At 40.5% G+C, this 26,792-nt stretch overlaps 2 protein-coding genes across 6 annotated transcripts in view; one reads left to right on the top strand and one right to left on the bottom strand.

Moving 5' to 3' along the window:
* NCBP3 (nuclear cap binding subunit 3) overlaps positions 1-176 on the bottom strand; it is a 21,032-nt gene extending 20,856 nt beyond the window's left edge. The window contains exon 1 of the mRNA XM_026055198.1: positions 1-176. This exon is cut by the window's left edge and continues 5 nt beyond it. Within this exon, the coding sequence (XP_025910983.1) occupies positions 1-134 (134 nt within the window). The 5' untranslated portion in view covers positions 135-176.
* Positions 177-4,630: 4,454 nt separating this feature from the next.
* On the top strand, positions 4,631-23,406 carry CRK (CRK proto-oncogene, adaptor protein). Of its 5 annotated transcripts, none has more exons than XM_026055176.1 (3): positions 4,631-5,008; positions 13,122-13,657; positions 20,050-23,406. In XM_026055176.1, the coding sequence occupies exons 1-3, from the start codon at positions 4,765-4,767 to the stop codon at positions 20,185-20,187; spliced, it is 918 nt and encodes a 305-aa protein (XP_025910961.1). In that variant the 5' UTR covers positions 4,631-4,764; the 3' UTR covers positions 20,188-23,406.
* Positions 23,407-26,792: the final 3,386 nt, after the last annotated feature.

Raw genomic sequence — 26,792 nt, 5'->3', positions numbered from 1 at the left:
GAGCGCCTCACGGGGATGGTCTCCAGCTCGCCCTCTTCCACCTCCATAGGTTCCGGCTCCGGGCCGCGGGGCTCCACCGTTGTSGCCGTTGCCTCCGCCTTCACCGAGATCCGCAGGCCCCGCACGGCCGCCATGGCTCCGCCAGGCCCGCCCTCGGCCCGGCCAACGAGACGGCCCGCCGCGGCGCAGAGCGCCGCCGCCCACAACCACCACTGAGACACGATGGCGGATAGAGCGCCACCCAAGGCTACCAGCAGGAGCGGCGCCGACGGCTCGCTACGGCGCACGTCAGGGCCATAGAGACAGGGGGAGAGCGCGGCTCCGGCGCTCTTCCAAGGCTACGGATCGGCAGAGGGTTAAAGCGGCCATTYCCCCCTCCCCCCCACGGCGGCGCTGCCCCCGCGGCGCTCAGGGAAGGGCGAAAGGGGCAGGCGCGTCGCCCTCCTGCAGCCCCGCAGCGGCGGCGCTTGCCGCTGGTATCCCTCGGGGGACTTTTCTGTTGTGAATTTGCTGAGATTTTGAATGCCTGTCGCCCTTGGGTGGCCCTGAGCTTCCAGGCATGAGGAGCAGGCCTTGGATCCGCGGGATCCTTTCACAGGAGCCGCTGCGCCCCCATGTGCTCTCCTATGCCTGGAAAATTAGTTACAGCAAAGCAGAAAAGTCGTAGGGAAAAAATACGTGTGTGCACAGAAATACACAATGAGCTGGAGGTGGGGGGTTGTAAGGTCCGGGCCTTGTTAGYGCAGGCTCTGCTTCCTACAATGACTTTTATAGTGATCTGACTCCTTAAAATGTTAGCTTTTTCCCCCTCCTCTCTGTGCTATAGGAAGGTCCTTCTAGACTTTTACATGTCTGATAAAAGAAATCTAATTTCCAGCTTAAAGTTATTCATGGCAAATCTGTATCCTATTGTTCATGGGCTGAGTTTAGGCTATTTTAACAGCGAAGCCCTATCTTATCTTGGCCTTCCTTTCCCTGGGCTAAGTCATACTGTTTGGATCCATTCCCATGAAACAAATTCTTCATTCTCCTAATTATCCTAATCTCTATATTTCAGCTGTATCTCCCCTGGACACAGAAGACCAGAGCTGTGTTTTAGCTGAGGGCTCACTACGGACTTGGTCTATGGCATCAGCACTTCCCCTCCACGGCAAGAGAGCGCACTTGATAAATTCTACAGTTGCAGCTGCATTTTGTCAGCTGCATCACATCTGCAGCTCATGGTCACCTTAAACTAACCTGTTCGGGTCATCCATCCCCCTTGGTTGTCACATCCAGCAGATTTCAGTAGAAATTCCTAATATTTCTCAGGCTGCATGACCCTTCTGTCCCGCTTGGTTTCAGACTGCTCCATTCCTCAATTTTGTACAATTTCAGACCAAACCCCTCTAAACTATCCCCTGTGATATGTCACCTCTCCTTTGAATTGATAGTACTTCCCAGCAAATTTCAGTAACAAATTTTGACTTTTCCAGCATGGCATGGAGAAATTTTGTAGCTGGCAACATAAAGGCTCCTCCCCTTATACCTAATCCAGCGGGACCAATATATTTTCTTGCTACCAGTCACACTTTCCAGGTTTATTATTTTAACAGTCTCTGTGTAACAGCTAATGTCAGCTGCACTCCCCAGTGTGCTATATTTGGTGCTGACATCATGTAGCCACTATCTGGCAGGAACCGCAGACACATGTGATACTTCCAAGCCAGATGTGAACAGTTATGGCAGAGGTCAAACACACACGAATACACATAACATGAATATGTGAGTAGTAATGGGATATAGACAGCTGCTGAGATTCTGAAATGACTGCAAGAAGAAACACATCTCTGTGGCAGAAATGATATTTCTCAAGATCATGGAGAAGAGAACCCAAAAGGCGAACCTCTTCCTCTTTTTAGTTTTCATTCTGTAAATAGAAATAGTATTGTCATATGTGATCTAGAGCAGATTTAAGAAAACAACCCCTTCAAAGTAATGGTTAGGATGGGGTTATGTGACACCAGGTTCTTTAGCAGTGCAGTTTTTAGAGAGCAGATGAAGACTTCAGTTAATCCAGATTATTTCCTTAATTTTAATTTAACATCCTTGAATGTTGCCTAGGACAAAGCAATGTTACAGAACCATATTACATCCCTCTCTGCTCAGCAGGATTTTGACTTGCTCACTGAACTCAGCAAGAAGCTTTCTACTGATTAACTATGGTTTTAGATCAGTTGTCAAAGTTTTAGTGCTCCTTAGGAAAAATCATCTCTAGGCCAACTGGCAGGGACAATCAAATCAAGTTTAGCTGCACTGAGAGAGGAAAACCAGGCTGTGAAGAAGAGCTTGCGCTCGTGGGGCTTTTACTCTGAGGTAGGTCAATGGAATCTTTTCTTGGTATCTTACAACTTCTTTCAGAATCATGTTTAAATTTTTAACAGTAAATTCTTCAGGATTACAAACTGATCTAGTTTTATTCTTCTGAAACTGTGGCCAAGAATTCTGTTGTTCCTTCCCGTTCACCTCAGGCTGCAATCCTCTGCCTTTGAAAGGCCAGCACAGGAATGCAGGTTTGGGCGGAAGGGCTCCACCTTCATTGTAGCTTTTGTGCAGAAAGAATAGTAGCAAACTACTGCACAGTGGAGGTGTTGCCTAAGCACTAAAAACATGAGGGAAGAGGAATTTGGGAAAGGTTACCAATCATTACCTGGAGAAGCCCTAAGCAAGCAAAGGCAATGTTACAAATAACGAGGGTCAGAAAGTGACTTAGAACTAGAAATCATTTCAGCCTAAAAACAGCAAAAGGAGCTTCTTGCACCGGGAAAGTTTTATTCATCTCCCCATTGCTGACCACCAGAGGGAACTCTTGCAATAAGATTCCCAACTGCTTGCAGCAGGGAAAGCCAAACCTGATGCAAACCTCCATCATCTCCTGTAGTTTTGTGGTTCAGCTCAAAACAGAAGGAGATGGGATACAAGGGTGGGACTGGGAAGGGAGAAAAAGAAGCAGTTTGTGGGTCCTCAGTCAAAAGCAGTCTTTTTTACAGTGGTCTGGCAGGAGTCAGGAAAATGACGAAGTTTGCCATTGTATGCAGGTTTTGTTGTGTTTTTTTTTTAAGCTGTGAACCACTAAACAGAATGGACACATTTTCTTGCCACAGTGATTTAACTCTCCTAGATTCTTGGGCTCTCAGCAAGAATCTGCAGCTGCAGCTTTTCAAATTTGTGAATAACTTGGGAATGGAACTGTGCCAAAGAGATGTATTTCTGCAGCTGGCTGGCGAACTCCGCATGTCAGCAGGTAGAATGGAGCTCTGGGTTCCAAATGGATTATGACTGTCTCCTACCTACTGTCAATCTGGAGAGAGAACAGGATCAGCAGGGGCAGGATGTTCCCTTGTTAAAACACTGGGAAAACTGATATCCAGCACCTCATGTTTTCTCATAGACTTGGTGAACAGCAGTTTCCCACCTGTAAGACAGGATATATTTTCTCACTAGGATATTTTGAGGGTTAATATGATCCTAATTACCTGATATTATGCCAAAATCCCATCTATAAGATAGTTACAGGATTTCRAAGTGCCCTACAAGAAAGAAGAGTCAGCCAGACATGAGGACAGCACCATCACAGTTAAGGACAGCTGTACTCCAACATTATGTTTATGCAAGTACTGCCACATGGAGACCATGCAGTTGAAAAAGCACATTCCTTTCTGGGAAAAGCTCACAGGACTGAGCAGAGCTGGAAAAGAATTCAATAGACATTTATCCAGGCTCTAGAGACATTTGTCTGGAACTTAAGAGAGATCTTGGAGAATAATCTAGAAGTGGTAAATATTGCTCCATCTTTACAGATACCATTCTAAAATTGTGCATCCCCCCCCCCCCCCATTTCCCAGTGGCACCACTGGAACTTATGCTCTTCCCTGTTTGCAGGCCCCTGCAGTAAGAGAGTCAGTGAACTGATCTGGGTAAATATAACCTTTTCTTTTTGCAGGTCTATTTTTTAACAGTTCACTGGCCCGGTTCAGCATGTAGCCTCATGAAAACAGCTTGTGCTGGCAAAGGAATGTGTGGCTGGTGGGAAGCTGAGGGCAGGAGCTCCTGCTGCTGGTACAGCCCTGGAGGAAACGGCACACGGAACCATGCTCTTAGCTGCCTCGGCGCAGACAAGCCTGGCCTCACAGAAGTTACCAAAGGGAGCTGCGGGCCCACGCAGCTGGGAAGCCATCAGGGAACTGGACACGCAGGGGTTATCCTGCAGCCCGTAACGGGATGCACCAGCTGCAGAGGCAAGTCCCGGCTGCCCTCCCGGGGCAGGGGCCGGGCTGCACCAGCCGCCCGGGGCCCTGCTCCCGCCGGCCCTGACAGAGGAGGCGCCAAGCGGGTGGGGGAGCGCCGGCCGGGCCGCGAGGAGAGGGCGGCCCTGGAGGGGGCCATCCCGGTCGCGGGCAGTCCTCGCCGGTGTCCGTGCACCGACTCCGGCAARCCAGGGCCGCCGCGCCCACCCCAGCCGCCGCCATGCCTGCAGCTCGCCTCAGCGCCCGCCCGCCCCCACAGTGTATGCGTCACTTCCTCTCCCCCCGCCTCTCGAGCCGCGCGGGAAGATGACGCCACGTCCCGCCCGCGTCTCCCGCGTGCGGTCACATCCGGTAGGTGAGGTCAGGGCAGGGGCCGCCATTTTGGGTGGCAGGGCTGGGCGCGGAGCGGGGTACCGCGGGTGGCGGCGGCCCGCGGGGCGGGGGGGGAGCGAGCGCGGCCTGCGGGCGGGCGGCCCCCATGGCCGGGCAGTTCGACTCCGAGGACCGGGCGAGCTGGTACTGGGGGCGGCTGAGCCGGGCCGAGGCGGTGTCGCTGCTGCAGGGGCAGCGCCACGGGACCTTCCTGGTGCGCGACTCGGGCACCATCCCCGGCGACTTCGTGCTCTCGGTGTCTGAGAGCTCCCGCGTCTCGCACTACATCGTGAACAGCCTGGGGCCGACGGGCGGCCGGCGGGCCGGCGGCGAGGGCCCTGGGGCCCCGGGTGAGTGACCCCCAGGGCTGGCAGAGCCCCCCAGCCCCCGCCGTGCCGGGGAGGGCGGCCGGGGCGGCCTCCCGCTCCGGGCTGCGCCTCCCCCCGGGGGCCCCGCGCTCCTCCCGGGCGGTGCTTCCAGCCGCGAAGCTCTTTGTGGAGAAGTTAAGCCGCGTTTTGCCGCTGCGGCTGGTGGCCGAGCTGAGACGTTTGTCCGCACTAGCCTTAAAGGACTTAATAACATAGTTAAGGTTGTGCAGGAACTGCGCGCTCATTGCAGCCCTCCCGAAAGATCCGGCGGCTTTAGTGCTCACCCGTGCTTTTGTTTTCATAAACCGCTAGCGGTAATTAGTAGATGGTGCGTGCCATCGCCGGGGGCCTGGGGACCCTTCTGTGGAAATGTCATCTGAAAGAGCTGAATTCTGACGAGGTAGTTCTGCGTTARAAGACAGACTTTGAGGCTTACTTTCAAGTCACAAATCAAAGTGTTTGTTGGGTAATTCAAGTAGTGGGAACTCCTGAGGAACGTAAAGGTGATTTTTCTTTTAAATCAGATGTGAAGTTTGTTTTTTTTTCTCCCCTTGCATACTTTGAAAAAGGAGGGTTGGTAGTATTCCTCATCACCCTAAGATCTAATATGAAAAAAAGTGCTTAAATGCAACACGTATAGAACAGAAGATACTATTTGTGTCAGAGGGAAAAACGTATCATGCGAAACAGCATTTCTGAAAGTACAGATGTAACTAACCGAATGAGAGTCCCCAGCGGTGCTTGATTCTTAGATGAGTAAGTGAGAAGATTGAGTTAAAAAGGTAGCAGTGTCCCTGTTGGTGGCATTACTGAGTGCATTACTAAAACTACTCAAGTTCTGATACTAATGCTCACAAAGTGATGTGGGCATATTGCTAGCATCTCAGAAAGGAGCTACTACAAAATTTTGAAGTCTGGAAGACCTGCTATACGATAAGAGATCTGGCTAACTTATTTACAGAAAAGTAAGCTTAGCATATGAATTGCTACAGAGACAGACACTTCCTGAAATAGATATTTGTGTTTGGAATAACAGACTTATATTGGGAAGATGCAGCAATATATCTGCTATAGGAGTTTTTTTCAGTCTCTGCATGKACTTCAGGTGACTATGAAGGAGTCAACCTAAGAAAAAGCAAGCCTGTTGCCAGTAGGTTTGCACTATTATACAGTGATTTCCCCTGCTCTTGGGGAAGAAAACTTAAAATTGGCAGATTTGGAAAAGCCTGAAGGCACTGTGTTTATCCTAGGAACCTGCCATGGCTGCAAAGTGCACCCAAAACATCAAAAGCTCCACAAGGTGGAAGTTAAAGGTGGCTGAATTCAGCTGGAAGTAAAGTGGAAGTCATTGCCTCTATGGGAAGTTAAATGTTTTGCCAGAAGACATGGTGAATTCCTTGTTGCTTGATGTCTGTCAAGACAGAGATTTATTGTTGTCATAGGCTTATGGAGGCTTGATGCAGGAATTACTGTGCAAAATGCAGGGCTAGTGTTAGGCAGAACAGAGGAAGTTACCAGGATAGTCCCCTGTGGAATCCAGTCTGATAGGATTTTAAAGATAGTAGTGAAGAAGGACACAGGACTATGAGTGCCAGTCACTTTGCTGGGCTGTTGTCTTCTACAGAGCAACTCTTCTCTGGAAAAACAGTATTTTTCATATCATTGAATGCATGTTCCAGCTACTGTGATACTGCTTTAGTAAATAGCTGTTCTAACTTTATTTTATGCAACATTCCTAATCTCAGTAATATTTTGTGGTATTCGTTGGACTGGTTCGTGTTATGAGTACTTTAACTTCATTGGATTTTGTTTTGTTTTCTTTTGAATTGCTAAATGTCCCATAGGTAGTTATTTTTTGTCTTAAAGTGTTTGTCTGTGTTAGAAAGGTAGGTGCTATTGTAGCTGTGTAGGCTGTTGGCATAGTAGAGTTAATCTATAGCAAAAATAATTACATTTTGGTTGACTTTTTTTTTTTTTTCCCCTGGATGTTATGAGTATAGGTGAGGCACCACTCCTGCATCACAGATATTTCTATGATGAAGTTTTAGTGATTTTAAATTATGCCTCTGTGCTGAAGTTGCTGTCTTTTCACTCTCAAACCAATGAAATGGTGCTAGCAAAATTAAAAAAAAAAAAAGATTTTCTTTCAGAAAAATGTAGGTGGAGGGGGGATGTTCTGGAATGGGAGGGAGATGGAACCATTGGTAGAAGATTCAAGAGGATTTCATACTTGGATAGGGAAGGTAATGCAATAAAACAAGGTAAATTGCCATGCTTATTTATTGTGATCAAGTTATTGTCATTATTGTCATAATTGTCACTATGGTATAACTTTCTTAGCAACTGATTGTATTTGGAAAATGCACACCTCCCACTGAGAAATCTAAATATGCCAGATCAGGTTCTTACAGTGATTTCTGTTAGTCTCAGTTAAGCATGTGTGTGATTCATGAGTGCCTGAAGTTTGCTGTGTGCAGATGATACTAGGAACCCAGCTTCAATACAGAATGAATGAGATGAGGAGCTCTGTCTTCCCTAATATAAAAAGCCTTAGAGTGTCACAAAAGTGAAATATCGTCTTCCACTTCTGAATTATAAAAAAATTACTTTTTGTTAAATTTACCTTTTGCCTGATATACTGCAGTTTCTAACTTCTTGCAGTCAATTTTTCAGCATGAGGAAAATGAGAATTTAAAAGAATTTTCCAAATAGTTATATCCTCTTGAAATGTCTTAAGGCCTTTAAAAGAAACAGTGTTTTTCTTTCCCATAATTCAGTGATTTATCCTGCTTCCAGTGGAGGTGGAGATTAACAGCTGAATCAGAATTAGAGTATCTTTTGTGATCAAATATCAGTCATAAGATAAAGAAATCCAAAACTAAAGAAAGTACTAAATGCAGGCATTAGCCTGGTAGTGGACAATAAAGGAAATACTTTAATGCGTCATATGTTTGCAATTTGACTGATGGATCCAGGGTAAAAATGTATGATATGCACTAAAACAAAATGCCTAAAATATCTAAAGTAAAACATGCTTCCTATTGAAAGCACAATGTGACAAAGTCAGAAACCTTATAGAGTCGTAAAATTTTTCTCTCTAAAGTAGGAAAGTATGACCGATACAGTGTAAAAGGTGATGTTTTCAGTAAGTATGCATTTTAAGAACATGCTTCTTAACTTATGCTTCCAAATCACTTCCACTGTGATTTTATGAAAATTCAGATGGTACTTCCTGGAATCGTGTAATCTTTACTTAATGATATCCATACTTAGCTCTTTATATAATGAAATTACTTGAGATATGGGTGAGCAATGTTTAACGCAGACATTTCTTGTTAGTTTTTGATATTAAGATCTCAAAATGCAAGTTACTGGAAGCTTGGAAAGTGCATGCCTCAGGCATTTATTTTTCTCTCTTCCTCTGATTATCTGCAGAAAAGACAGTATACAACTTCTGTAAGAATATTGTCCTGGCATGCTTAGAACTCTGTTCAGGAGTCAGTGAATGGGGTTTTACTGTTTTTACAGAGGGTTCACGGGCACTTATTTGCTCTTCTTGGGCATGAACAGGAAGGTACTTTAGAGCAAGGAAACAAGGTGTCCCTACGTGGGCAGGGAAGCGCAGGGACTGGAATGAGATGCCTTCACGGTAGAGTTCACAAATGTTCTGGGAGGAAACTGGCTTACATCACTCTGACATCTTTCTTCAGACTGAGAGCCTCCTTGTGTCTCAGTACCCTGTGAGCTGAGAACAGCCTTTCTTGCCCAAAATATGCTTTTGAAGATGTAGGAAGCTTACAGTAGGTCTAGAAATGAAAATGAAAACTTGTATTTCTGTGAGGCCTTCCATGCCTAAAAGGGGAAGCTTCTCAATGTAAGGAATGAGGCTTTGGAATCAAGGGAAAACTGCCTAGTTGCACTAACACAATTGGGGTGGAGAGGAAAATGTAAAAACTCAAAAGTGAGAAGAAGCTTACTTTATGGTTGTGCCACTAGGCCACACTCTCAAAAAGAAGTAGAATATTAAGTRTTTTGTACCTCCACTCCCCCAGTATCTTCACAATATTTAAAGCTTACATAAGCAATCTTTTTCCATGCTGACGTAAAACCAACTCAGGGCTAAAGTGTATTGTCAGAAGGGCACATATGTCACAGCTGTATAGAGAACTGACAGGGTTTAGAGTTGAAATTTTCTTTAATTCCAGTCCACTTTGGATTTTAGCACTTCCCTCATCTTCCTGAGAGCATAGGTTTTGCTTGCTGTACTGACATGCTGAATTGAATGGAATCAGGTTAAGTCCTCGTAGAGATCGAGCTAGGGCAGAATAAGGAAGAAAGATGATACTCAGTCCTCTGTGTTTCTGATTCAAAGGAGTCAGCTTACAGAGATGAGTAGTTCTGCTGCTACAGGGGCAAGCTGAGCAGCTACTCTTTCTTTGGCTGTGCAGAGCTGGGGAGGGAGGGAAGAGAATTTCTAGTACTTCTTGGTTGTCCAGCTTTAATAGGAAATGACTCAAGTTTCTCCACTAGTTAGACTTACCTTTACACATGTTCTCCTCTTCCTGAAAGCCCTCAGAAGATGCAGACAATGTGCTGCTAGAAATTATGCCTTCAAGAAAAGTGTCCCAGGATCATGAAGAAAACCAGTTCTACCTCTCCCAAAAAGTTTGTCTTGTTGCTGTAACTTTTTCTCATGGTAGATCTTGCCTTAATTTTGCGTTGGCCTGCAGGTACAAAAAGTGATGTAGTTCAAACGAGAAACTAAAAGATTCCACTGAGCCTGAATTCTGTTAATCTTTGAATTTCATTATACCAGGGAATGAAAGAAATTAGGGCCCATAGTGAATGGAATTATTTCCCTGCTATGTTGAGTGACCATCATTCAGCTCATTAACTTGTAGCTGAACAAGAGTATACACAAAAGACTTAAATCAATGGAGAGTTTACCACCTGCTCAGTAAGCTGTAGCTGTATTTTATTTCCAACCTGCATTTTTCTAACTTTTAACTGTTTAGTCTTTTTATACCTATTTGAGCTAAATTCAGAAATCTCCTAATTTAAGTTCCCCAGGTATTGACCAGGTTGTCGTTGCTATATTCTTTGATAATTTGGTTTAAGCTTGTAGAATTCTTGTTGAAAAGAGGTTTTTCAGACTTTGGGTTTGTGTAGCTGCCTTCTGTTTTTAAACAAAAGCATCAGAAGTGCATGTGGTATTCTGCAAGTGTTCTCACCAGTGGCTTTTGGGAAGGTAATGTCACTCCTTTCTACTGCTTACCTGTTTGTCTCTTCAGGGATAATGTTGATCTTTCTGACCTTAGCATGTGTTTCTAGAGGCTGTGTTCTCTCACTCTTCTGCAATTGTGCCAAATGTCTTCTAGAATACTATTTTCCAGGATACAGTACACTCATTTCAGTCGCTCCTTCCGCACAGAGGGCTCAAGTAGGCTTTTCCTCTTAGARTCCAACTTAGGTTTTATCCAGCTACATTTGGCAGCTATTTCAGACTGTTATGCATTAATTCAAGAGGGCTGTTCTCAGCTCCTTGCTGTAAGGTTCTTTTGAGGCTCTTAAACATTTCCAGTCCCATTAAAAAAAAAAAAAATCCTTATTCCTCCTGCTGATGGTTGTGGTGCTGACAAAGCTGATGAATGTTCCTGTTGAACTGCTTGTTTCCTATGAGTTTAAGCTTTTTCTGCATGCAGTTATTTTGCTGGAGGCAGAAATCTTAGCCTACTGACTGACTCAGTTCGTAGCAGGTTTTGCAAAGGTAAATCAGTGCTTCAGACTCTAGAATTGTCATGTGAAATCAGTTCCSTGTCAATTAATTTAGCGATCAACAAATACGCTGCTAAAATATCTTTGGTCATTAGAGGATCACTCTTCTCCGTGGGACTTCTTTGAAGATCTTGATGTTCTGACACTCTTGTAGTTTCTGTGACTTTTTCTTTTGATATGTGTCCATATAAGCTTGATCCTTAAAGGCTCTCATATAAAATAGTAGCAGGTACACACGTGTTTCTGTCACCAGGTTTGTCTGAAGCTTGATATCTATACCACTTGTTGTGAAGCACGTTTTCCCGCTGTGCCCCACTGCTCGCAGTGTAACAGAAGTCCAATATTGCCAAATATTTATGCGTTATATGCTTATATAGTGAACTCAAGCTATTTTGAAGTGGTGTAGAGATGCTGCCTGTGCAGCCAGAAGCCATCTACTGTGAGAGCGCATAGCTAAGAGCTAAGATGAAATTCCAGAGTTCTTGCTAGTTCTAGAGCTATGAGTTACATTTCATCAAAAAAAGTGAGTGTTTTTTTTTGTTTTGGTTTTTTACCTATTTTCAGAGAGCAGATTTTCTTCATGGTAGTATATGGTGCCTTGGGAGAATAACAAGGAATCTTACTCCTCTTTTTATGCCATGTTCACACTTCTTACTGATATTTACATTAACTTCCTTATCTCTTGGGGTTTTTTTGTAATTTTTGAGGATATTGTTTTGTTTCTTGGCTCATTGCAGTTGCACCAATTTCTTTTGAAAGTCTTTCAGGCCTGTTGATGCGTGCAAAAGTGCATTTTCCCATTACATAGTTCTGYTTCTTTGAATTTCCAGTAACCAGCTTCACTGATGTTTGAGTTCCTTCAGGATACTTTAAAACTTATTTATTGGGTGTTTGTCAATGTTTATCTTATTGAATCTGTTTTCTCTATTGGAACCCCTTTTTGCTCACTTGAAAGAATTTCTTGTAATGTTAGCTTTCCGTGCTGACAGTGCTACTTTGAAGGGGGTTTTGGATCAGTGACAGCTTGAAGAATTCTGCTAGCTTTGTACTTGAGCTAAGTCTCGGAACTGTTAGATATTCCCTGCAGAGAAACAGACTTGCAAAGTAAGCCTCTCTTTCTTGCTAGAAGAGTTACTCATTAAAGCGTAAATCTTTTCCTCTCCATTGCCCTCCCCCACTCTTCCACAGTTCTTCCCATAACTGATTACACAGCGTATGGCATGGTGGAAATAGAACATCATGTGTATGTTTTTCCCCAGCTAAGCTTGAAGAACATAAAATGGAAAAAAAGGTGTAAAGGACAGGTTGAAAACTGAAATGGGTATCTGCACTTTGATACTTTTAATGTCTCCGATATGAACAGGATCAATTTCAATGTATTTGCGGTTCAGATGATGTATAATTTAGACTCTATCTGACAACTGTGCAGAGAAACTAGAAGACTTGAGATTAAAAGATTAAATTATACCTGTTATGAAAACATATTGCCTTTTCACATACATATACGTATATAATTTTATTTAAATGGTAGCTTTTATCAAAAGGAAAAGTAATTCAATTTGCTCATTCACACAAGTCGTTTGCTGTGCTAAGCCGTTTTCTTAGTGTCAGTGTCTGTAACTCAAGATTCGTTATAACAGGTAAATGACTAGTATTGCAATGTTGTCCTTCTGAAACAACTTTAAACTGTGAAGGGAAAAGTTAAAAAAAAAAAAAAATCACTTTCTTGGAATTATACCAAAGATTTCATTTGCTTTCTAGATTTAGAGTATAAAACAACAATAAAAAAAGGAAATGTCTCGTAGTGAAAATTGCATATGCTCCTGGGAAACTCAGATGTACTGACTTTTTTTTAATCTGTTGGCTCTGTATAACGTCCAAGGAAACAAAGTACTTTTTTCCTATTTCATGAAGTTTGGCAGTGCCAAATCATTTGTTTGTTATATACCTTTTCCCTTCTTTGACAAAACCTTTACAATAAAGCTCTATCTTCAGGATCAGAATAGTGCTGTCTATGATTAAAGTATGCAGAAGAGCATTAATTTGCTGCCCTGATAAGTCRAACTGGTAATTTCAGCTTTCTTCTGTTAATATAAGGGAGTAAGTCCCAARCTATGAATATATGCAAGCAGTTCTGATTATTAAGAGTTCTCATTTCATTTTCACGTCACATAGGTTAGACATGATGAATGTTGATGATCCAAAGGTGACCCAATTCTGCATCAAATTACCTATCTGTAAATATACTAGTTTTCTTAAATGTTTAATTTACAGTTGTCACTGTTGTATACTCTGTTGATACATTGCCTTCTTTTTTCAGGGTTGAATCCCCCCAAATTTCGAATAGGTGACCAGGAGTTTGAGTCTTTGCCATCTTTACTGGAATTCTACAAAATACACTATTTGGACACTACAACCTTGATAGAACCGGTTTCCAGATCCAGGCAGAATAGTGGCGTTATCCTCAGACAGGAGGAGGCTGAATATGTGCGAGCTCTCTTTGACTTTAATGGAAATGATGAAGAAGATCTTCCATTTAAGAAAGGAGACATACTGAGAATCCGGGATAAACCTGAAGAGCAATGGTGGAATGCAGAAGACAGCGAAGGAAAGAGGGGAATGATACCTGTTCCTTACGTCGAGAAGTATAGACCTTCCTCTGCTTCAGTATCTACTCTGATTGGAGGTAACCAGGATAGTTCCCACCCACAACCACTGGGTGGGCCGGAGCCAGGGCCCTATGCCCAGCCCAGCATCAACACTCCGCTCCCTAACCTTCAGAATGGCCCTATTTATGCCCGGGTTATCCAGAAGCGAGTCCCTAATGCCTACGACAAGACAGCCTTGGCTTTGGAGGTACATAATGGGCAAAACTTAGAAAGAAGAGATCTGTTCAAGGGCTTTCCCTTTCAAGCACATTATAGTTTTGTAGGAATGAGAAAGAGAAAAGTATTGTAATACTGATTTTACATCATGATTAATAAGTTACGGATAAAGGATTTTGTTTTTTAAATTAATAAGTGACTAGGAAAGACTTTGATTATTATAGCATGTTTAGCTTACTGAATCAATATCCTGTCTTTTGTCAAGCATCACTAACATAAGTGTTTCCATCCATGTTTTCACTTCTGAAGTCTTTGTGTTTTAGGGGGGAGGGAGAGGTGTGGTATGTCTGGGCTTATGTTTACTGTTGATTGCCTCACCCCAGTCTCTAGAAGGTGTGCTCAGTTTTTTCTCCAATCTCAGATAAGAGCAGTTTAAAAGCAATCAGTGGAAGCATTGATAGTCTCTCTAAAATTACGCAAGGATGACGAGGATCACACTGGGTTTTATAGTAACACCTTGACCTCAAGCAGAATGTTACATTGTTTTTAGTTTGTTGAGCAGGAACATACATTACAACTCATTAGGGAGGTCTCATGTAAAGCAGTGACTGATGGAGTACGATTTGTAATAGAACCGTGAGTTCCCCTAAGGTTGATTCACTTCCTGATACGATTAAATACTTTTACATGCCCTTTTTGATATTTCCTCTTAAAAGGAGGATAGAGTGCTCTATCTCTACACATCAGATAGTTTTCCCCCAAGTCACATTTGAGGAAATTGAGTCTAAGGTATTCTCAGTGGCAGACCTTTCCCTTAGGATGATATGTAAATTGTATCCTTTAATCTAGGCTTTCTTTGAGCTAAAGGCTCTGGAATTTCCTGATACCTAATTGACTTCCTGTTTATATAACATTTTAAGTACTTGGGGGAAAAAACAGTTTCTGTGCTGAGTCAGAGTATCTCCTCTCCAGTCTCAAAATACTTAGTTTAATCTTCCATAGTATAAAATGCACTTTGGTACTTCAGAGCTGTGGTAAGTATAGGTACATCTCTTAAGTACAGAATTGGCAAAAATAGCACATTCTACAGATGTGATAATTGATTTATAACTCATGAGATGTAAAGTTGTTTTCCATTTTAAACTGTAATTTATCCAGGCAGCAGTGTAAATACAGTCTGAGTTACTATAGGTTCTGTTACATTTCTGAATCAAAAGGATTCAGTACTTAAATTTTGGGGTTAAGAAGTGTGCATGGGAATTTATGCCAACTCACAAGATTTTGTGGGAACATGCAAAGATTTTAACCCTCAGACTTCCACGCAGCCTAAAATGTCCTCTTTTCCCCTCTTTTTCCCTCTTTTTCTCACCCTCCCCACCCAGCCACCTCCTGGAGCTTGGAAATATCCCTGAACATTGTTGTGGACTGTTACAATTACCAGCTGTTAGGTTTTGCTTGAGATGTTGGAGATCATGTTTTGGCATATTTGTCAAAACCTTTTGGTTTATTTTCTGGGTTTTGTTTTTAAGCTTTTATTGACTCTAGTGAGCTGCCATCAGTGTTCTCTTAAGCTTAACTTTGCCTTTTATTTCACGTAAAGCAGAACCTCAGCACACTCCCCAGCTGTGCAGCAGGTTGGTAGTATGGAGTGAAACAGGGAGAGTCAGAAAATATTGGAAATGTAGGTTGTCTTAAACAACTTTGAGTGAAAGTGAAAGCCTTTATGCATTGAAGAGCAGCTTCTTATTGCCACAGCTGATCTTCTGTTAGTCCAATCCTCTGTACTAGAAACTCGCATGTTCTGTCAAGTATGTTGTGCCTTAGAAAGTCTAGTTTCATGGAGAGCATCTTCTCTCTGTTCTACACTAACTTGCACCACTAGTGTCTTTTACTAACTGGTGCTAATAGGCTTGATAGCTGAAGTGTTTGGGAGAGAGGAATTCAAGTGTGTGGGCTCTGCCCATCTATGTCAGGATATAGGTAAGATTTATATTGTCTTTCTACCTTTATATTAGAACAATGGCCTTTGTAGAGCTTGCAGACTTAAATACTTATTTACAGACTTTAAGGCTTGTATTTTATTACAAATCTTAAAACTTGACGTGATTATCACTGTTTCTAATAGACCTTCCTAGCTTTGCTGTACCCTTTATCATTTAAAATCACAATGTTAGTGAGTTGCTTTCAAGGTCTGTACAGGAAAAAAAAAAGCAACGTGCACTTCTCCTCCAAATATTTCTTCATCCTGTCTGTCAAACTACTGTTCTATGTTGTCTCCTTCTTTTTCACATTCCCTTTCACTTCATAGCATTCCTGTTCTATTTATTTAGAGATCTTTCTTAGATGACTTAGTAGAAAGCGTTATGTAAATCTTGTCAGTCCATTTGTGCCAAGGCCTCTTAATAACTATAAATTTAGAACTTTTTTTCAAAATGAGAACTCTTAATCTTAAACCTGGCAATATCCATGGGTGGAAGTGGAGCCCACTGTTTGTTTTAGGCAGATAGATTCTTCACGTCAAACATTTTTGGACCAAACTACAAACAGCATATCTGTACTGTTCCATTAAGTTAAAGCTGACATGGTTTCAAAGAGCTAAGGATGGGGGATCAGAGCAAATGATGTTCTAATCAAGGCTGTGCTGCGTTATGGGGAAAAAGCATTTAGCATAAAAAAAATTTTTATCTTTTATTTGACTTTTTGCTTGTAACTAGACCTATTCAAGGAGTTGCCAGAGTCTGTTTTTACTTAAAAGAGGGGAGAGGGGGGAAAAAAAAAAAGGGAGGGAAGATCAATGTGGTAAATGACTGGAAAAATATCCTGCCTTTTTCACTACTGTGTTTAAAAGAGTGTGTTTTCTTTGTAACAGTAGTAGAACTCTGGCATTTTGACCTTACCAAAGAGGAGTACCTGCAATAAAACTGCATATGGAAGGCTTCACATGAAGCTTTGTTTTGCTTTGGAACATATGGGATATATTTAGTTTTAAAATTTCTGATGAAGACTGGGACAAATCTGGCCATATAGCAGGGTGCAAGTGCTCTCCCTGAGATTCTGTGCTTGGTGGGATGATGCACAATAGGCTAATGATACCATAAGTCAACATTAAAAGTAAGGAGAATTCAGCAGGAACAACTGTCTTTGGTCTAAAAGCTGAAAAATTCTGGCAATTGCAATAAGAAGTAGTTTTGTAGAAAACTTCTCTATCTAATCTTTGGGAGAGAATTTGAAATACAGATTAACATGCAGTGTTTCAAAGCAGATCTAGAAAGACCTATAAGTTATTAAGGAACTTAACATTTGTGAAATGTTCACATGACCCATACTTCCTTAAAATCAGTCCTGCTTTGATTGATACAGGGGTATATATGTATATAAATAGAATGTGACTGAAGGATCATATCAGAGACTTGATGCTAAATGAAATTACTTTAATGATAAAAAGGAATATTTGAGCTCAGAAGTCTTTCTACTTTTACAAATTAGTAAATATGCAAGTTTCAGGTGTAGGTTTTCATAGTAATAACTACTTATAAATTAGTGTCCCTTGGTTGCAATCATCCTGAAACATCCCTTAAAAAAAAAACCGACTGACCAACCCCAGGATGCTTCTGGGAGTGAGAGCACTGCATCCCGTATTCTAACTCATTGTCATTTCAGTGTTGAACTCACTTTTTGCAGGTGACTTTGTCATSAAGTATCCAAAATAAACTCTCTATGATTCTATAGAAAGTAATGCTTGTGATATTCAGTGAGAGCACAGAGACCAGCAGTCTGTCTTTCCAAAGAAAAATATCTGGAGTAGAAGAACACTTACTTGTTTTTCTTTGTTATCAGTGTTATGTCATGGTGTGGATGAGTCCGTAACAAAATAGAGTAGATGGAGCTTTACAGATAGTAAGTTCTTACGGTCAACTTCTGCATATTTGTAACTTAGTGTAGGCAGAATTGCCAGTGTCATACTTCTTAAGTTTTCAGATAGTTCTGCAAAACATAATTGACATATCACTACTGTAGAYTCCAAAAATAATCTAAAGGTAAGCAGTGTATAGATTATTTTGGTTGGATGTGAACCTTACTAGATAAAATACTTACTGATCTGTTGTCCATAAAAATAGGAAAATGACTCCGAAAATAAAAAAAAGTTCAACTTCAGTAAGGATGAGAATGAAAAACAGTAGGAGGAAAGACGCTGTGCCAAAATGAAAGCAATGAATATGTTTAGATGTTAGATGTTTAGGTGTTTAAGTTTTGTTGTAAATAAAAATCATTGAGGTAGTGTTATAAAAGATCTATTTTGAAAAAGGGTAACTTTTCTTCTAGTTTGAAAAATAATATAATAGAGGATCACTGTTCTGGCACACAGATATTGACAAGTGTCACTTTAATCACTGATGTTACAAGGATATCTTGAGCTGTTGGTCAGCTGGACAGGAGGACAGGCTTTGATTTTTCTGGTGGGTTGGAACTTGCATATTTTTCTGTTGAAAGCTCATGCAAAGATTATATCCAGGTCTGAAACATTTTAAAGTTATCTAGGGCAGTATTCTTGTTATAGTTGTGATTAGGAAATATAGCTGATGTATTGTTTTGGTCAACAGACTTTTTTCTTGGTGCAAAAACCCTAGTGATTAGTAGCAGTAGCAAAATTATACATACTGCATGCTCAAGTTCCTGAAGAGCTGAACTACCATTCAGTAGTCAAGGAAAGCTTCCTTTTTGCCTGTAGCAAACACATAAGAGGATTTTTTTTTCAAAATCTGATTCATGAAAATGTCTATACTAATGATTACAAAAAGAAAAAATAAAGCTACAGCAAGAGTCTCCAGTGTACCTCTTATGCCTCTGAGGGTTACTTATCTAGTAATAAGAGGTTTAATTAAATGTCCATGTAGTGTTTTGAATTTATGAACTGTTAAAAGCTGTTCTGACAAAAGATTGCAAATGATTAAAACCTGTAAAGTTAATGGAGACTAACATCTTAATTTGTTTTCCTTGTTCTTCACTCACTGCCTGGAAAGTGAGAATAATGAGATTCTGTCTTGGATGAGTTTGGAACACGGTGTTGAGCATCTGTGTAAACTAACAACTGTATATTCAGTGAATCTTTGGATGAAATGCAGTAAAGACTTGAGGCCATGCCTTGAGAGTTTATTTACAGTATTAATAAATGAAAATAGAGTGTCTGTCTCTCCCATAGCATTCTGCATCCTGCGGCCTGGGWAGTGTTCTGAAAACCATTGTGTGTTATCTTATAAATAAGAGTATTGATAAAGTTCTGCACAGAGGGGAAGAAATACAGTTGCTCGGGCAACTTTTAATTGTTGCATTTATTAACTTTTCAGTGAATGCCTTTGCAATGTAAATTATGCTTTCCTAGGTTGTATAAGTGTTGCTTATTTAAAGTATCCTTCAACATGGGAACTGATTAGACCTAGACTTATGGTCCTGACTTGAATTGCATGACTGCACAGTCTTGGGAAAGTAACTGCTGTGCAGTTTTACACAATACTCTTAGAATTGGTTGTGTGGGTATTAGTTTGGAGATTAGAATATGAGCTATATTACCAGTGCTTTTATTTAGTGGAATACCTGAGAGCAGGATACTTTTAAACTAAAGCATATTGCTGAATCAGTCCATAGTAACTATTGTTTTATTTTTATAACCAAACAATTTGGGTATAATAGGGAGGGTATCAATTGTTTGTGCTATACCTGTGGAATTTCTTTATATAAGAAAGCCATCATGAACGAGACTGAAAGACCATCTGGCCTTGTGTTCTTTCTCAAATAATGGCTCGTTGTGAATGCTCAAAGATTAAGAGCAGAGCAGCCTTAAGGCAATATCTCCCCCTGAATATTCTCCTAGTGTTTTGTAATCTGTGGCTTAGATGCTACCTCAGCTCAAAGTTCTACCATTGGTTTGGTAAAAGATTTTTACCACTGTCATCCAGAACTCTTTCAGTACTAGGTGAAAAGTACCTAAGAGGACTTTCAAAATTAAAATTGAGGAGCTGTTTAGCTTCCAGATTAGCATTTACTTTGTACACCTGCAAACCCACCCTCTTTTAATGAGGTTGCTGATCCAGTACAAGCAGAATGCAAGCCTCTTCAGCCAAATCCATTTATTGTGATGGAGACTGATCAGTCAAGTCCCAAGGGTGCTCTGAAAGATTGGTGTTGGATTGCAGGCTTTCAATTTAGGTAGTTCACACCTAAACTAGGTGTGCTACTTTCTCTTCATACTCTCTTCAGGAGTGAATAACATAGGGTAGACTGGTGTATCAAAAATGGTTAAGACTAAAATTACTTTTTTATAGAAGTATATCTGGTGCACTTGGATGATAAGACTCCAAAGGGAAGGGTAGCAGATCATCGTATGTGTTTTTATGCTCTAACACTTACTTATTTCTTATCCTGCAGGTCGGTGAGCTTGTAAAGGTCACAAAGATTAATGTGAGTGGTCAGTGGGAAGGAGAATGTAATGGTAAACGTGGTCACTTTCCATTCACACATGTCCGCCTGCTGGATCAACAGAATCCTGATGAGGACTTCAGCTGAGTGTGGCTCAACAGTTTCGCTTACAGACGGGAACAATCTCAACTTGTTTTATTGCAGATGCCATCAAGACTATGTTCCAACAGATGTTGAAAGCGGTATTGCTTGTATAAGCATTCTGATAACCTGCAAACCCCTGGGACTGAACACCACCATTCCTTAATCAAGGGTCATGTAATTCAGGGTACGACAGTAGATAACTTGTGTGTCAAGTGGCAGAACTAGTACATGATTATAGGTTGTAATGCCTGCTTATGTCCACGTGCACAGCAGACTGGACCTTGCCAGCAGCAGCAGTTGGAGAAAGCAGTAATGTAGATGTTATTATAGCATTTATAGCTCTCTCCGGTCCTGTTTCTTATGTTGCTTCTTCCTCAGGCAATAAACATCAACCTTAGACAATTCAATGTATAGGTAGAAATTTCACAAATTTATCCTTGGAGCTTTCTCCTTTTTTTTTTTTTTTTTTTTCCATTCTGAATTCTCTGTCCTAGAAAGGCTATATAGTACTCTGCACAGTGAGTTAACTGTGCACAATACGGATTTTTGTAGAGCCCATTGGGGACAGCTGTATGATTTAGAGATGCTTACCATTTTATTGGTAAGTGACAGATCAAATCAGCTCAGAATTCTAGAAGTTTGTGGACACTAGATTTGTTGGTTTTTTTTTTTTTTCAGTACTGTTGATGCTTCAAACATAGCAGCTGATTTAAATTAAAGTTTTTGTTAACACACCAGTATCTCTTCTTATCCACAAACATAAGGCTTATGGAAGTGTAAACATCCATATCAGTGCTGAAAAATATGTGCATAGCACTTTAATGCATAGCTTTAAAGCAGTGTTTGATTCACTAAATATACTAAAATATTGGCACTGCTTTCAGATAAAATTATGTAGGGCCAGTTTAATATTTTTAGAATTCTTCAATATTCCTATACATTACAGTACAAATCAGTGTCAAACATGGTGAACTGACAAACCAAATATTACTTTTATTTTAAAGTTATTCTGGGGACTCTTCTGGTTTAATTCCCATTTGTAAAAATATTTGATAGTTAATTCATGAGGATTTTATTTTTAATAAACTAATGAAAAATACCTGTGTGCTTCTGGATTGATTCTCAAAAGGCATAATAGAGTAAATACAGCTTCATAGCTCATAAATGAAAATCAGTGCATTGAATAGTGATATTATGCACTGCTTGATTTTCTTTCTCAGCCTGTTCTTCTAATTATCTGGTTTTCTCTAATATAAATCAGAATGGATTCAGTAAGTTTTGTAAACTTAAATTAAACACTGAACTATCCCTTGCCTGTACCCAAATACAGCACTCTAGTGACCAAACTTAAGCAAACCAATTTTGTAACTTTGACTGTGGTGTAATCCATACGAAGCAGTTTTTGTAAATAGTATTAAACTGAAAACATTATTTTGATCGATAGAAACCATGTGACTAGAATGTCTCATTGGCTGTAAATGCTGCAAGGACTAGTTCTCACTGCAAAGGCTATTGCTGCAAGGCATGAACCCATAAAACAGAATACTGGTAACACTTTACCTCAGAACTGTGTAACATGCTGGAAATGATAACACTTGTTATATTTAAGTACTAGTTGCTTTACTTCAGAACTAACTCATCAGCAAGTCTGACCAATTTTCAGGTAATGGGCACCCAATAATACTGTAGACTAATGCCAGTGTACACGAATCATATTTTTCCATCACCAATCTCCTAAGCACTACAAAAGATTATTAGAAAACTGACAGTGGGTCTGTTTTTGTGGCAGTGATCTAAGAAGAATGGTAACAGAGTAATTGCAGTACTATTCTAGTTTGGATTGCTGTTCTGGTTCAGATGATGTGCTAGTCTTTGATTTTGGGATCACTTTTAGCTTAGTACAAAATCTACTTTGGAGAAAATTTGAGGAACTATAGGTTCAGTGACACATTGGTTTCTGTAAGTCTAATTTGTATTTTTCCTCTGACCTTGATATTTAATGCAACTGAATTTTCAATAGTCATACTTGTTAAATACGGATTTGCATACTAAGCTTATCAGTTGCCCATATATGCTTATATTTTTCTTCAGGTATTTCAAAAGAAGCATAATGAACTGTATATTCTTCAAGTAACACCGTTTGTTCTGAAGGAATTGTTTCCGATCACAATTAATGAAAGCCCACACATCTGTAACTTTCCGATCAGCAATTATTTTAAGATACCAAAACACATTTTTTCTGAAAGGAATTTTATTATGCAAATCTCGCCTTTTTAATATGAAAAACAAATTGAATTGTTAACTAGCAAATACCCTGCAAACTTTGTAGATGTGTTTTTTGTGAAGACTGTATAAATTGCAAATATTTGTACACTTTGAAAGAGCAAAAAAGTAACTAGAGGAGTCTTAATAGCTGCTGTTGCACTAGAATCCTAAGTTCTTGTCAAGCAGTTTTTCTTAGTCAACTGGTACATTATGCAACTGTTTTCCACTATTCTGTTTTAAGCTGAAATGTGATTTTGTTTCATAGGTGATAGAAGTTACTATGTTTGCATTTGTACAAAATAGACATTTCAACTTATTGAACTCTTAAAGGAAAATAGGTAGAACATATGTTCATAAACATGTAGATGAAATCCTCTTGTGGCCTTTGTTTATCCTCTTCTATTTGTTCCTTCCCTTTTTCCCAATGCGTGCAAAAAATCATTGCTAATAATGTTGGTCACAATCTTTTGTCTCTACTTGGCTGTGTTTTTTTGGTCTGTTGTGCATAGGCAGGTGTTAGAACTAGAATAATCATTTCTAGAAATACACCGTGAAAGCAGAATGCTCAATTACACTGTGTTCTTCTGGTGCATTTACACATTATATCACACTAAAAGTACAACTGGCTGCTATGGTTTTTTTAATATATATTTCATTTTGGTAAACCCCAGCCTTTTTACTAATATTTGACCTGGTTAAATCTTGTTAATCTGTTTGAATTGTATTTGTTAATAATGCAAATATTTCTAATCATCTTAAGAGTAAAACACTTCATTTTTTGTTAATGGTTTTGGGGAAGGATTCTAACCAAACCACTTTGAAGAAAAATATGAACATGTGCCATTGTATTATAACACTATCCACTTTCTTGACAGTTAAAGTCTTTTTTTATTTTTTTTGTAGCATGTAATGTATATGTTCATAGTACGTGAAGTAAATAAAAGTATAGCCAAAACATTGGCTTGGTGTCATTGTCAATCAGCTCTCATTAGAGTATTTGCATTTAATAATATAGAAATACAACTGCTGGCAGTAGCTTTTAATTGGCCATACTCATGCAAAAACAATTAAGCATAATACTGGCAGAAATAAGATAAACCAAGATAACTAACAATTTATTAACTAGTAAAATATTATGGCCTCTTTGAAACAATATGACTTTCTTTAATAAAATGAGTTCTTCAAGGGGGAGGGAGAAAAGGATATTCCCACTGCAAAGGAGGACTCAGGAGGAAAGTGCAAATGGGACTTTGTAACTATTAGTCTCACACAGAACTGCACGGGGGTATCAGAAGGTAGTGTGGGGCTTCTTTGGATGAGGAGCATCAGTTTGGAAAGATCAAAAGCTTCCTATTCAGTCCTAGAGTCATCAGCAGAAATGAGCATTTAAGTATATAAATAATAGCAGCAAGATTCTCATGCAAGAGTCTACTAATGGTTTAACAGGATTTCTTTGCAAGTGTGGTAGTGGGAGAGCAATGTTTCAATGAAAGACTAAGATCTGCAGTGTAGTGTCAAAGGATGAAATACACAGAAAATGAGGACTGGAAGGTCTGATCTCCTGTGTGGGAGGACATTTCAAACATGCCCCTGCATTAGACCTATTTTTCCCATCACAGTCCTTAAATGCTGCAAGGGGAAGAGGCCTTTAGGCCCCCAGGGATGAGAATCAATTTAGTTGTAAAACCATCCATTAAAAAAAAAAAAAGTTATTGAGACATATGCTGAAATAGGGGAAGGGAAAGATGTCTGTAATGGTACTACTACTCCACAATATATAAAAAACAGTTTACCTTGTGGTGTACACCAAAGAACAGTCCTAGCTTCACTCCGCCAGTTCCTTAGCTCTGCACTTTGTGCCATGGTTAATAATGGACCAAAAGAAATTACATTTGAGGCATTCAAAATCCTTCCAAGCACTTGGCCTTCTGGAGGTGCTCAACAGCCCCTTGTTGCATGGAAGCTTCTTTGTTCAGTGTTTTATTTTAAAGCGTTTGTAAGAACCCATACTGTATAATCCCAGTTAAAGCTTTACTTCACTGTCCATTTTTTCCAAAAGTTTACAAGGAGTAGCCTTCATAATGTTAGCACTGCAGTAATAGTTTTCCTCGCTTATAAGTGAAAGGACAGCGTTTGTTTTCTTAGTCGCACCATCACAATGATAACTTCTTATATTTAAGTCAATTCATATTCAGTTGGCTGGATACTACAGATAATTTTCTCAGTCAATACTGTCTGGCATAGTCTTCAAGTGGGAATTTAAGCGAGTGACTTTGTATTTAACTGTTTGGAGGTGCCAACTAAGTTTTCCTGTGATGCTCCTACACAGTTCAGGCTATTCTGTCAGCTTCAGAAGGAGAAAGTAAATTTTCATAGGTCACAGTTCTCCCCCAGCTTTGCTCCAGTGTTCTTCCAACTCAACTGCAGTGGAACTGCAACCAAAGACTGCCTTTTAATGAGATGACCTGAGATAATCTATCAGCTCACCACAGCAAAACGGCAGAGGTCCTGTGCCCCTCTCCACACATCCCTACAGTCATGCCCTTCTGATTCTTAATGTGGACCAATACTTTGCCAATTTTCTCTGTAAGCTGATGTCACTCAGGACTCACACAGAAAACTGTTGCCTCTCCTTCCCTGTCCGCCTCCTCCTGGCGATGATTTTCCACTGCAGTAATGATTGAATCAACTCGGGTAAAGGTTGCTGCTGCAAGGGACGAGACAAAGATTGCAGCAGGAAATTCTGCTTTGATTGTTTCCCTGCAGTAGACTGCAAATCCCTGACCGATTTCCAAACATTTGCGTGCCCTCTGTAACCAGTGCATTCAAAAATATTTCAAGTATTCAAGTAATATGCTACAATTCAGCAAGATTATCAAGTGTGCCACTTACTTTCAGCAAATGAGTATTCTTAATGTGACCCGGTTTACTTGCACCATTAAGCTCTGCACAACTTGAGTACCTGCTCAATATAAGGATCACAGAAAAGACACTAAATATGATCCAAATCTAATTTCTTGTGCACAGCTCCCACACAAAGTCTCAGCTGCTGAAAAATAAGCTTTTATGGTCAGGATTCCTGAAGTGCAGAGGTGATTAGCAAGTCAGACACTCAATGAGTTTTTGTATATTCACACAAATAGACCATCACTCTGCTGCTGGGCTCTTGTGTGTGTCTGCCAGAAACCTTGGGAATTGTACCTTGTAGTTACAAACAATTCAGAGGTAAAGATATATAATGGTTCTCAATTTCAGCAAAAAATGTGTCTTCTGACGTGGAAAATAGTACTTTTTTTGTCTGGTCTTGACACCTAATTTTCACCTTAGCACAGAACATGCTAGTATCTTTGTTTTTTTTGGTGTGGATTTCTGACTGGATAATGCTGAGATTTGAATAGAACTGTGGCCCAGAATGTCACAAGGAAAGTTAGGCAAACAGTTAGGCAAAAAATCAGTCTGTTACATTTTGAAGTATATTTGTAAGAAGACCTTAAGGATATGTTAATTATACATACTCTGAAGCTCTTGTTTGCTCATTAAAATAATATGAATTAAAATCAATCAGGAAAAAGATAAACCCATTTTAAAAAGCATGTTTTAAATTGGGATTTAGCCATGTGCTCGCAGTCACACATTGGGAGCCCATTTCAGTGGGCACAAGACAAAACAGCAAAAGAGAAGGATGCCCAAGACAGTGCCCCAGGGGGGCCAGGTCCTGCGCAGCCCCTGCTGTATCTCGAAGGCTGCAAAGGCTCTTGGGCACTTCCGCACCTTGGCAAGGCTCAGACTTTCGCCCCTCCATCCCAGGAGCCTTGGGGACCACCGAGAGCTGCGAGAGGTTGTTTCACATCTGCCCCAAGTGATCTTCTGGAGGCTGAATTTACACTAGCTAAGCACAAGCCCCTTTCGTCTTCCCAAGCCAGGTTGGTTTGGGAAATCGAGGCCTTATCTCAAGTCTTTAAACCGTCACTCTAAATATTTCAGAAATGCTCCGTGAGTAACTTCTGAATCATTCAACCTAGATTCTGGCTCTCCTGGCTTCTTAAAACTGAAATTATCGCACCCTGCCTCAGATGCAGCTTTGGAAGTGATATTTTTCTTGAGTAAACACTCCGGAGAGACAGCAGAAACCTGCCAAATCTGACCTTCTGCTTTACATTCATTTCTAGGTACACCATGATGCAAAGAGCATATGGAGCTGTTTGTAAAAAAAACAAAAAACACAAAAAAAACACACACTGAGAGGTATTCAGATAATACTGTCAGCGTTTGAGGGCGGCAGAAACGCGTTGCCTGTGAGGAGGATACCGGATGCGTGAAAAAAATGCCATTTTCCTAAGCCC

This window comes from Apteryx rowi, unplaced genomic scaffold (assembly GCF_003343035.1).
Source record: "Apteryx rowi isolate R43461 unplaced genomic scaffold, aptRow1 scaffold_99, whole genome shotgun sequence".
NCBI classification, from domain to species: domain Eukaryota; kingdom Metazoa; phylum Chordata; class Aves; order Apterygiformes; family Apterygidae; genus Apteryx; species Apteryx rowi.
Note: the sequence above shows the minus strand (reverse complement) of the source record. Positions and strands in the feature narration are given on the sequence as shown.

Coding starts and splice junctions, on each gene's coding strand:
- CRK (XM_026055175.1), top strand. CDS start 7,017: ATGAGTATAGGTGAGGCACCACTCCTGCATCACAGATATTTCTATGAT. Junction 7,270..13,121: donor TTCATACTTGGATAGGGAAG/GTAATGCAATAA, acceptor TTCTTTTTTCAG/GGTTGAATCCCCCCAAATTT. Junction 13,658..20,049: donor AGACAGCCTTGGCTTTGGAG/GTACATAATGGG, acceptor CTTATCCTGCAG/GTCGGTGAGCTTGTAAAGGT.